This window comes from Leuresthes tenuis, unplaced genomic scaffold (assembly GCF_036924035.1).
Source record: "Leuresthes tenuis unplaced genomic scaffold, fLeuTen1.0.hap1 SCAF_9, whole genome shotgun sequence".
Taxonomy (NCBI): domain Eukaryota; kingdom Metazoa; phylum Chordata; class Actinopteri; order Atheriniformes; family Atherinopsidae; genus Leuresthes; species Leuresthes tenuis.
Window position 1 is genome coordinate 35,781,029 of NW_027325363.1, and position 12,458 is coordinate 35,793,486.

Here is a 12,458-nt window from a genome sequence, read left to right on the forward strand (position 1 = left end):
AATTCTATCAAAAAGTGTAAAGTATTTCATATTCTTCCTTTTTATTTTCTGTAACCTTCCAACTTTTTCTAATTTGGAGTTACATTTTATGTTGACTACTAATTTGCCACTGGTGATTTAATAGCAAAGCCACTAATACAAAACAAACAGAATCTGAAGCATAGCTATACCTTTACAGAGGCTTTTATGCTTGTTGCCTCATCAATGCTGTGTTCCTTCCATATATGACTTGCAAGGATGCTTTCTTCTGTTTGTGAAGGTTTGTGCATGGTACAGATCTAGTTCTATGATTGGCTGCCTGCAGTGTTGTTAAAGCCTGTGATTCAGCGCTATCTGCTCGTAGATGGGCAAAGGGCAGAATACACATGTAGCAGGAGTGTCATTGCTTACTGTGTTGCTTTAGCCCATTTTTAAAATGATCTAAAGATAATGGTCTTGCAGCTGGTGTGATGAAGTAAGTTCTTATTTTCAGGTGACTCGACACCACAGAAACCTTTCAAGGGAGCGGGAGCCTTTGCAGGAGCTTAATTCCCCATCTGTGTTTTCAACAAATGAACCGAGGGTTGTTAAAGAAACAAACTTGTTGGTTAGGGTTTGCAGCGTCAGGTTGGTCATGTACTCAGACATTTTTGATGTTAGCAGCACTGAAGTATATACACCAGTCTTTAAAACCCACTCCTGCAAGCTGGTTGTTAAGCTTTGGCAAGCTCACATTAGCCTTTGGTTTGAGGCAAATTTTGCTGTTATAATTGGTCCTGATCTTCATCTTTGTACCAATTACTCCTTTGTGGGGGGGGGGGGAGACTTTGATGCGATCTGAGCACCCTCTTTGTTTTTCAAGCAACCAGAGGCTCAACTTGCAAAAGCAGTTTTCAGCCAACACCAGTAACAGAGGCATGATCCACATTTGTAAAATAGTCACTGCTCACTGGATGGTGCACGCTGGATATCTTGAAAAGTTTGTGCCCATTGAGGTGAGATGCTTTGCACTGTGAAGCGCTTTAATGGAGCACATGGTGTTACTCCTGAGAGCATCTGTAGCCACAGTAGTGTGTGAAAATGAAGACTAGACTGGACAGAGAAGAACCTTTATATATCCAGTTTACTCCAGTTTATTTATAACCATTTATTCTGCCCTGATTTGTGTTGTACTGACCATCTCACAATTTCTTAGTTCTTCTAATTCTCCTTTATATGGTCTTCTATTTTTATTCATTTTTCAAATTTATTCTCCAGTTCTATGACTTTCAGAAATAACTTTTTACGTCTCCTCGACAGTGATGGCTGTGGACAGTGGCACAGTGTTCTTACCCTATTCTGTATTTGTCTGTTCTCCTCTTGTGAGTGCACTTAATTGCCTTAAATGTCTTCAAATTCAACACAAAAATAATCTAAGGTGGGAGACTGTAATGCTATTGCACATTTGGCTTTATTCTGATTAAGTGACTAGAATCTGAAAAATCTACCCCATAAATCCCCCCAGAGGCTTCATTACTTACTGATTATCATAAATCTTCATCTAGAAAAGCCTAACTTAAACTATCGCTAACCTTAACCGCAGAAAACAAGGTTACAGTGGAACAAAGGGAAGCAGTCATTAACTGTGGATGATTGGAATAAAAGTGACCTTCAGTGAGGAATAACTCATCTGCACTGGATAAGGATACGGTTAAGTTTTTGAGGTATACAGCCATTTTTATGTAAGTAGATTACAGAATGGTTTGTCGGTGAGCACCGTGGCCTCACAGAGGGCTCCTGGTTCGAATCTTTTAATTTGTTCATCTGTGAAGGCACCATTAATGCTGATAGGTACATACAGGTTTTTGAGCAACATAAACCCATAGAAGTAACAACTTTTTCAGGGACATCCCTGCTTATTTCAGCAAGACGATGTCAGGCCACATTGTGCACGTGTTCACAGTAAAAGACTGGCCTGCCTGAGGTCCAGACCTGTCTCCCACTGAAAATGTGTGGCGAGCTATGAAGCGCCTGAAGTCGCATGTTGCAGCTTCAACAGTTGGTGTCCTCGGCACATGCCCCTGTCTTAGCTTTTTTGGAACGTGTTGCAGGCATCAAACTTAAAATGAGTGCAAATTAAAATGATTTAAACATGACAAATTGTGTCTTTTGTAGTGTATTCACTACAAAATGAGGACATCCTCATTAAGCTGGTGTTCCTCTTTGTTATTCACACATACTAAACCGAGGTGGCTGAATACCACATCTGTTGGTGCTTACACGAAGCAAGACGGCGTCGTAGAATCTGTTGAGTAAAGTCATAGCTTTAAGATAAGAAGCAATCACAATGTTAACAGTACACGCATATTACTGACCCGTTCAGAGTACAGTTTCTTTGTGGGAGGGAGTGGTGGCAAAGGTAATCTTTGCTTGCCAGAGGCCTCCACCATTGTTGTAATGGTTGTGCTTTTCTTTGGTTTTTCTTTGTTTGTATGCTACTGCCAGCAATGGCTGCTGCTTCATCTTTTCCTTCTTCTGTTGGCTCTTGGGAAGACAAGACACAACAGTGGCTCACATCCCATCCTCTGATTTTATTTTATTTTTTATTTCTTAAAGTGGTATTCCAGTAAAATTTGGTCTGTCCTCTTGGAACCTGAGCTATATATCTCACTATTTCACCTTGTTTCTCCAAAGCATCACTCGCATATTGTCAGTAGAAAAGCTTGAATTGTGGTGTTAACAGTCAGTTACTGGAACACAGTGAGTACCTTTTAACTTTTATTGCAGCTTCCTGAGCCTCTATCTTCCCTCCAAAGAATTGAAGGCATTAGCAGAACTGGTATAAAGTCATTGTGTTGTGGAAATAAGTTGGATGAAGATGCTGGTACACACTGTCTACCAACTTATCCCCTCATTTTGACAGTACTATTTACCATCAATCCTCGGTTGCTTCAGTCCTGTGAGACACCTGTATCCTGTGTTGTTTTCCTGTCATTGCTTTGTATTATTGCTCTTTTGGATCACTTTGTCTGGACATTAAGCATTAAAGTAGATGAGGTTGAAACTAACCTCAGGAGAGATTTATGGGATAAAACACAGCTATGATATAAACTCCTTGAGGTAAATTATTATGTTTAAAGACATTTGATGACACAGTATTGTCCACATCAGTATCGATCTGTGTAGGGCCGTATGATACTAAGCAACTGACATTATGCTATTTTCCTTTTTGTGAAACCTTTTGCACTGCAACCAAATGACCTGAATAGCTCAATGTGTAGAGCAGGTGTTGTTTGAGGAGGGTGCATGATGTTTGCGAGATAATACCACCCAATTGGTCCCAGTGAACATCAGACTGCCAGTATTGCTCCCTTCGTTAGCTCTTTACTCAGTGTGCCATTGAAAGTGGAGGCTGACAGCAGAACTGGATTGTGCATCTCTTTCTCAGCAACATGCCACTGTGTTCCTAGCAGGTGTAACTGAAAAGAAGTTTGATTCATGGTGCACCGGTGGACCTTTTTCCATAGATGCTGATCTACTGAAACATCGTCATCCAAGTGCACACTTGAAAAACAAGTAGGGGTCTATTGTCCTTGTCTGTGTACAAGGAGTAAAATCAGCGTTTATCAGCTTTTTGGCAGGTTAGAATAGAGCAGTCTAGCAAAGCTGGAAGTATATCACTAATGTTATGTGACCTGATTCTTGATGGGGAGGGGTTGTTTGGGTAACGGAAGAGGTCAGCATACCCTTATTGCATGACTGCGGTAACCTCAGCACTACCATCGTAAGAAAAAGGATGTTTTCACCCACCCTGTTTACTGTGACTCAAATATTTAGAACGTCATATGTAACACAATGTGACACAAAAATGAGCATCTTTGACTCAAACATTTGCCCATTGAGTCAGAAGCAATTAAAGAATAAAGTCATTTGTGACATGAAATATTTGGGGTGTATTCATTCCTAAGTTATCAGGTTGTCATTTTAATCGCTGTGGGTCGGTGGATTTCTGCACTGACATCATCTTCAGCAGTAGTGCTTGCACATTTCTGCTCGCTGGGCCCTATTGACTCCATGCACAGGGCAGAGAGTTTGGCTGCATCTAGAAAGCTCCACCAGAGTTTGATCTGGACGTAGTGACAATAGAGCTGAGTGTGTTTCATTTCAGCAGCAGAGCAAACAAGGTTATTGTTGCAGTTGGGACCTCATTCTAGTGTCTTTCTCACACGTAGGTGCCCAGCCACACAGTCTGTCATGAATGTGAGCTGAGTGGAAGCAGAGCATTTTAGGTAGCAGTGTTGTTACCACTGATGGCTTTGGTGCTGTACGTTTTACAAGAAACACCCAAGAAGAAGGTTTTTGTCTGTGTGCGTGTTTTTTAATAATATACAGGGGTCTCCTACAGGAGCCTGAAAGACATTATTCAAATAAGGGGGGTTTCCCTGCTTAGCTGCTTCACACATAGGGGATTTAGAAACATTTAGGGAGATTCTTCTTGTGATGTCAATTACCGATCTTATCTTTTCCTGTTCTTACCTTAGTTAGCATTTAGCTGCTTTCTTTAACTATGTTATCAGACGTAACTGTGTTATGATTTGCTATCACTCTCCATCTCCTCTAAAGCCTAGTTCATACTGAACATGACTGAACATCTGGCATGTTTGAAAAGGCTGAGAGAGGAGGAGTTGTGAGTGAGCCGTCAGAGAGAAGCCACAGCTAAGGAGTGAAAGAGACGGGTCATGTGACGCAACAGGGCCAACGCTTGAGAAGGAAATTGATAATCAGTCTTTTATTAGGTTGCTGCCTTTTCTCTCAGTACTATGGCATGTTTGTCTCAATCTTTATTTTTTTAAAACACATCAACTTCCTGCTTTGTGACTTCGGGAAACCGAGCAAAGGTCCCTGAGAGGATGAACTAGAATCCTTTAACTGATGCACTGCTTAAAATAATCGCCAAAATCCAGACACAGAATACCTTTAATCACCCTATTAACAAAAAAGATCAACTAAGTACAACGTGCACAAAATGATAACTCGCAAAGAAAAGGTAATTGCAGCGATTTTTGAATGCTGGAGGTGGCAGTCAGCAGAAAATATGGGGACCCGCTCAGCTCTCTCTAAGACACCTGCTCACAAATGAACCATCTCAAACCCACTCCCTTATCCACGTGACCACCTTATTCCCAAATATGCTCATAAAAATGATACTTACAACAGCTAACATCCATGTACTATGGTGACATGGATTTGCCCATATCTAATTCATGGCTCCTACACCCTGGTTAAACTGATTTACTTTTTGTTTTCATTGTTTGAAGAGTGATATGTGAAACCCTTTAAACATTGAATGTGTCTCAGAATAGTCTACAGCCAGAATAATGATGAATTGCAGATTCTACTGTTGTTTTGGAACCATCTCTCCTGATTTGACCTCTTTCCTCCCTGTTTCTGTGCCACTTCAGTGACTGATGTGGAATTGAAGCGGCTGAAAGATGCCTTCAAGAGAACCAGTGGCCTCTCGTATTACATGACCCAGCAGTGCTTCTACAGGGAAGTGCTTGGAGATGGAGTTCCCCCCAAAGTTGCAGAGGTAAGCCACTATGATGTCACACCAAGTGTTTTGAAGTTGAAGTGAAAAGTTGTGGCTACGGTTAAATGCTTCATGATCTCCAGGAAGCCACTGAAATTCCAGTCTGCAGTGTGACAGCAGTCTCTAGAGCTCTGGAAACCAGCGGCGCACTAGTTACAGGAATATTTATATTCTCTTCACTGTTTATTTGTGTGCTGGAAGAATCCATTCCCTGTGAAAATACTAATGGAATGAATCTCTGCAGTTAATGTTTTGAATACATTTACAGCTGCTGGTGCGAAGAGGCTCCTCAAGGTGATACAGTGGCAGAGTTGCTTTTATATGCTTTTTCTGTGAAGCAACTTTGAGTCGTCAGTGCAATCGATATGGACCTAGCCTCATTAACATAGCACTTTCATTATGAGTGTCTGCGACAACATTTGGATGGTGCATGCACCAGAGTTACAACAGCTGCAGTTAAGATACAGACTGCACGTACCCTTTAAAGTTTACTCACTTTATTAGCTACACCTGTTCAGTTGCTTGTTAACACAAATGGCTATCAGCCCATCGCATGGCCGCAACTCAGTGCATTTAGGCATTTGTTTGTTTGTTTGTTTATTTCAAGGATAGCCCCTCAGATGCATCATCTCATTTCCGAGGGGGTCCTTACAGAAACATGAATATAATCATCAGTGGTATGAAATCAGACTTAAGGGTCAGTCCAAAACAAGATACAAAACATTTAAAGACGCCCATACTACACACACACATACACACACCCCCACAATCACTCATGCTTAATGCTCCCCCAAGCCTCGCCATCCACCCACCACTACATATGTACACACATATATATTCTTACATACTGTACAGTACACACACACATGGTGTACACAGCTTCAAGGCACAGAGTAAAGCACAGTAGATAAAGAGCCCAACAGTAAAACAAGAGCAGGATGTTTGACAATGAGTAAATAAAGATGGTTCAAAGATCTGAGTGATTGCGGTAGTTTGTTCCAGTCTGATGGAGCTTTAAACTTAAATGTGCAGCAGAGGTGGTGACCCTGTCCATCCCTGTATGAGCGCAGAGCACCATCTTCTGATGATTATCCAGCAGGATAATGCACCATGTCATCCAGCCTTTTACTCGCAGGTGTTCCTCATGCAGTGACCGGTGAGTGTCTGAAACATTTTGACCACCTGTATCATTAGATGTATACTGGTGGCTTGAAGGTGAAATAACTATGCAGTTGCGTACTGTACTACGACTGAAATGTTATTTCACAAATCCTGCTGGGATGTTCAGGTATGCAGCTCAGATTTAAGGTGAACTTGGAGATACCCCTGCAGCAGCTGATTATGACTACAACCTCCTGGTATCCAACACAGCACATGCATGAAGGTGTGACAGAATGTGTTGTACACTAAGACAGCTATTCAGAGGAACTTTGGAGCTGGAGTTCAACCCACAGCCGTCTGTCAGGGAACCTCCCCTCCTGCAGATAGAAACTGGGACTTCCCTGCTCATACTCATCAGGTGTTATGTTGCCCTTTTTTTCATTGAATTACTATACATTGTAGATGTAACAGCCGTGTGTTGCATTTGTTTCCGTATTAGCACAAATTCTGGCCTGTCAGCTGTCTTTGCACGTTTAAATTTTTTCCAAATGAAAAATAGAATAGATAAAGACAGATTTCCCACACATTATTTTGTGCTGCTGTGCTTAATTACTGCAGAGCACATCTCATTCCTAATCACAGATCTTGATTACGTGATGACAGTAAAAAAAATCCCCCCAGTCATTGGTTACCATGTGTGGGCTCATCTGTGGGATTTAGTGCTTCTACTTTCTTTTTCTATTTTTCTGTCTTGGTTATTTTAGAAAAGTGCAGCGACTACTTCTGCTGCAGCGAATTATTTTGTACATTTGTTTTCACTTGAGTTTGAGAGCATTGGTAGCAATGAATGATGCAGCCCAGATCTGTTTCGGTGGTCAGACCTTGAGGTTACACATACCATGTCTTAGAGTACATCAATAAGGCCATTTGCTCGCAGGCTCCTTCAAACGCAATGCTTCTGGATGTCATTGAATACTGCCACACATCTTTTTTCTCTCTTACCGTTTCCCCCTCTGTGCTTCTGCTGCCTCTTCTTTGTCGCCATGGCAGCCGTTGCTGGGTTGACAGCGGTCCAGACAGAAGGTTGTTGCTGGTGTCTTCAAGCAAAACAAGGATTACATCTCTGACACTTCAAAAAAAGTGCCAGCTGAGTCAGTCAGAAAACAGACTTCTTTCAAAGAGCAGATGTCCATAGCAACCAGTCTATCTTTTGTTTGAGCACTATCGTCCTGTGATTAATTGTGTTTCTGATGATTGTGTACACTCACATGTACAGTATATTATCAGAGTAGGGAGACAACCGTGGTTTGGTTGATGTGATTTAAAGATTTCACTCCAAACACTTAAGATATGGGCTGTTGTTTGGATCAAATCAGTTCACTCATACTGAAATATCTTATTAAATGAACTCAGAAAAACTATGAATAAGCTCGTCCCCTATTTTTCTCCATTTGCTTATTTCACTGATAGGCGTTAAAACGGAACGAAACTGAATCTTCCATTTAAACTTACACTCATAGTCCATTTCCCTCTTTTGTTGCTAACCATGCCGAAGTGAATCGGTACCTCATGGTAGAATCAGCTTATGCCTCAAGTTTTAGGAATTAGTGAATCAGAAAGACAATTTGAAACAATAACTATGTCAGAATAAATTTTAGATCTGACTACGAATAGAACCCTTGGATGGAATCACCGCTCTTGGGTGATATTTATTCTTGTAAAATACGACACAGATATGACACAAAACATAGAACATAACAAAAGGGCAGGACAGGTCCATGTACCCTGGCTTCATGTCTCTATTTTAAGTCAGGATCTGCAGTGGATCCTGCTTTTTCTTCCTACCTTGTAATTGTCATAGATAGATAGATGGATAGATAGATGACTTTATTCATCCCCGAAGGGAAATGAGGTTGTCATCCCAGTCAGATATATTTGAATACAGTAGAATAAACAGACATTTAAGTATAGTTCGCTCAGCTGGTTAGAGGCGGGACTGTTGTGCTTTTCTTGCACCTTACCATTCTGCTGTGTGTTTAGTGCAGAGGCAGAATGAAGGGGGGGTGTTCAGTGATGCTGCTTAGCTGGTGCAGTAACCGATCGTGTAATGTTTCTTTTTTATAGTTGGCATTTATGTATCTCTTTATTTTAATCTGCCATTCATTGCTATTCGATTGCACCAAATCTGAGAACCCTCTACCTCAGTTTTGTTGTACTTGTGCAATGACAATAAAGATATTCTGATTCTGACCAGCTTAAGAGGAAGTCATTCTTCAAAGAATTTCTATTTGTGAATGTGAGTGCTGCAACAATAATTACACAAGGCCACCATACGAAATCCAACCCTAATATGGCATTAAGTCACCTTTACTTGAGGAATATGAGTGATGAAAGGGAAGCAACAGCAAACAATGAGGATGTCTTCTTTGCCGCAACATGGCTTGATTTTGATGTGAAAAGGGACCACAAACTTTTCATGTTACATAATTAGCAGGGTTATTTTCTCAGATTTGACAAAGGTTCCCAGGAGTCACTGAAAAAAAGATCTGCAGTCAGAGGTTGATTTGTACTTTCCATGACAAGTAATCCTTACGTATAAGATTGGTGGAGTTCCCCTTGAATCTCAGTTTAATGCATTATGCCCGTTCCACGTACCTGATTACCGTTGCTTTGTCACAGAGGGTATTTTCATATCCTTTTCTTAATCAAATGACTAAATGACTGACAAGGATGTTACTTATGAGCTTGCTGACTACAGAGCCACATAATGTAAGTGTCTTCAGACACTGCTGTGTAACCTTCTCTGTCGTACTCTTGAAGAGTCGCCCCGCGAAATGACATCAGCACTGCCCAACGTGAACATGTATCATAGTCATCTGGGTCCCAGGCTTTTGTCATGAGTGAATCACTATAAACCTGTCCAGTGTGGTAGACCTTTACTGCTCTTTTGTTCAGCTCCTGTTTCTTCATACATATGTGTGCACGGCGAGGACTTTCTCCAGTTCATTCATAAACCATATGATCGCAGATAAGAATTTGTTGTTAATAGCAGCAAAAAAAGCAAGAGCAGCAGAATGTTGACTTTGCACTTCGGAGGTACTGCGAATGCAGCCAGCAGGATGTGAAGTTTGGTGGAGATGAACATGGGTTCATCTGGGGAGGCTGGGTATGACCAAATGCTTACTTCATATGAGTTTCCCACAAGCAGCCTGTCAGGGTTGTGTTCTTTTCATATAATAGTGACTTTAGACACCATTCTCTTTTTTTAGTCTTGATTATATTTTGGAAGTGAGACACACAGCTTTTCACAGTATATTCAGCACATACCTGATAACTTCATGCAGACTTCTACAGTCTTGTGTTAACGTGCACCTGGACATCAGTCGGTTTCACGTGTTGTCTGTTCATGTCGTAGATGGGAACACCAGGGGATTAGAAAGCTGTTCTTGTTTTTCACATGTTGAATTTGTGTGTTTTTAGGTGATCTACACCTCATTTGGAGGCTCGTCCAAAGGGCTGCACTTTAACAATCTGATTGTGGGTCTGGTGCTTCTGACAAGAGGACGTGATGAGGAGAAGGCCAAGTGTAAGTTGCTACTCATGAGGAGTTCATGCTTGTTCATGTTGTTTGAATGTTGTCTGTTTCTTTGTGTAGATTTACTCAGGAACATGAAATGTCTTGAAAAAGAAATTGAACTACAGAAGATACACTTCAGTGTTTGAACATATCCAGTCTACATAACTAAACCCATTTATACGCTATTTAAGCAGACGTTACAACACTTCAGAGCTAGCCTGAGAGTCCTCAGATGTCTTTAGTACGGCAGTTATTCAGCGATAGTTGTCTCCGCTCCTTCTGGCAAACTGCAGGATACACTCTTAATAGCTTCTTGGGTTTATTTTGTTGTACCAATTTTTTTTCAATTTTGAGACAATAGTCATTATTATGAGAACGGTCTTCGTTTGTGTTTTTGTGAATCCTGTGTGCTCCTTTAAGAATGTGGAACACAGCATAAGCATCTTTGGAGACGGAGCATAAGACAAGCAGCTGTTTTTTTTTTTTTTTTGCTCACTCAACACATTCACAGTTAGCAAGGCATGAACAGTCTGGTTGATAAGGGTTGTTCTGTCCATGAGAAGCAGAAGGAGCTAGAAGACATGGTTATGTCTTTAGTTTTATGTAATGCATAATGCGTTTGATAATTACAGTAGCAAGCACACATTTCTCTTTATACTCTAAAAACAATAAGAGAGCAGTCTGTTCCCCACTCTCATTTCACAGTTGCATGAAATAACATCACAAAGTTCACAGTTATCACTTGCATGTCACATTGGATGGGTGTGGCATAGATTTTCACCATCATTATTTAACCTGTTGGATAACACCCAAGCCTGAATTTACTGTATGTTTTGTAGTTGTAATGCACTCCGTCAGGACATCATGGCGGCATCGTAGCATCCATCTTCTTTACTGCTGCCCTGCGGGAGAAGGCTGCCTTCCCATAAAAAAACATGCTTTTGTGAACATGTGTATATGTGTGTGCATGCTCACAGATCTTTTCAGCCTGTTTGCCAGTGATTTGGGTGGTTATGCTGCCAGGGAAGATATAGAAGCAGTCCTGCAGGTCCTGGATGGAGAAGTCCCAGCTTCCCTAAAGAAGTGCTTCATTGAGGTCAGTAAACACATTAAACATTGTCAAACGTCTTTATTTTAGTTCATTGGATTGGTAATATTTTCTGGAAAGCCACAAAATAATGACTTGCCCATCACCCACATTGTGCCCACTGCTCATATCATTGAATTATTATTTTCTGTTTGTCACAAACCCATAAAACTTCTGCAGCTACAGTTATTTGTAGCCCACATGGTTGATACAAACTTTGGCTTCACAGAGAGTTTTTGTACCTGTTATTGAAAAGCAATCACACATTTCAGAGGATGGGCAACTGAAAATACAAATATTCAAGTCTGTATCCAATGGTGACAGTGTTTTATATCCAGGCTGCTCTCACCCACAGTTCGTATGAAAACTACGAAAAACTTATGCACAGATTTTCGTGCATAATCCTACGAATATCCATCAACAATGTTTGTTTGTTTTAGTTTGCTTTTGTTCCGGCTTCGCTGCTGAAACACGCCACAAAGGAAATACACGCAGGCAACCGAGAAATAAGTTTGTTTTGGATGAACAACACCTGAAAGACCTCTGCCCACTGCCCTCTTCTGCATCGAATCAGAGCGCCGAGGCCAGTGGAGAGAGCCGGAATGATTCTATTTACAGGATGTATTCACGGACAGCTGATATATAAAAAAGAAAATATTTGTCATTCTTATGCGTCACATAAAAACAAAACTGTGTTTCACACATCCACCGTTTGGAGATCAGTGCAGTTAATTTCAACAATAAATAAGGAAACATGGATAAATAAATCAAAACAGAATAAAAATGATCATTAAATAGGTGCTCTAACAAATAAACAGCTACAGACACCACACACTGGTAGCAGTTCTGTTCTGAGCTAAAACTAACAGTTTGGACAGGGTGGAGCCAATAAAATGAGACCCAGGCTGGCTGAATTTACTGCAAGATGTTAAGAAACACTGGAAGTGTACGGAAATCCTTCATCATCTTCACATCATCGCTAATAAACAACATTTGTAAAGCAAAGTATGCAAAAGTTGGCACTATAATATACTGAAGTCTTGGTCATCCAGGACCATCCTGTCAGCCTGGGGAAAGGGACACAGTAGGTATAATTAGGTCTTTATTAACACATCTTTATCTATTATTAACATATTAGGTCATTA

General features: G+C 40.8%; 1 protein-coding gene across 7 annotated transcripts in view; it reads left to right on the forward strand.

Annotated features, from left to right (window-relative positions):
- Positions 1-12,458, forward strand: part of usp32 (ubiquitin specific peptidase 32) — a 61,242-nt gene that overhangs the window by 8,799 nt on the left and 39,985 nt on the right. For 6 of the 7 annotated variants that reach the window (XM_072393164.1, XM_072393167.1, XM_072393165.1 and 3 more), the window contains exons 2-4: positions 5,421-5,548; positions 10,130-10,235; positions 11,204-11,322. In XM_072393164.1, coding sequence (XP_072249265.1) covers positions 5,421-5,548; positions 10,130-10,235; positions 11,204-11,322 — 353 coding nt within the window. The remainder of the gene's footprint in view (positions 1-5,420; positions 5,549-10,129; positions 10,236-11,203; positions 11,323-12,458) is intronic. The other variant, XM_072393169.1, reaches the window with a different exon arrangement.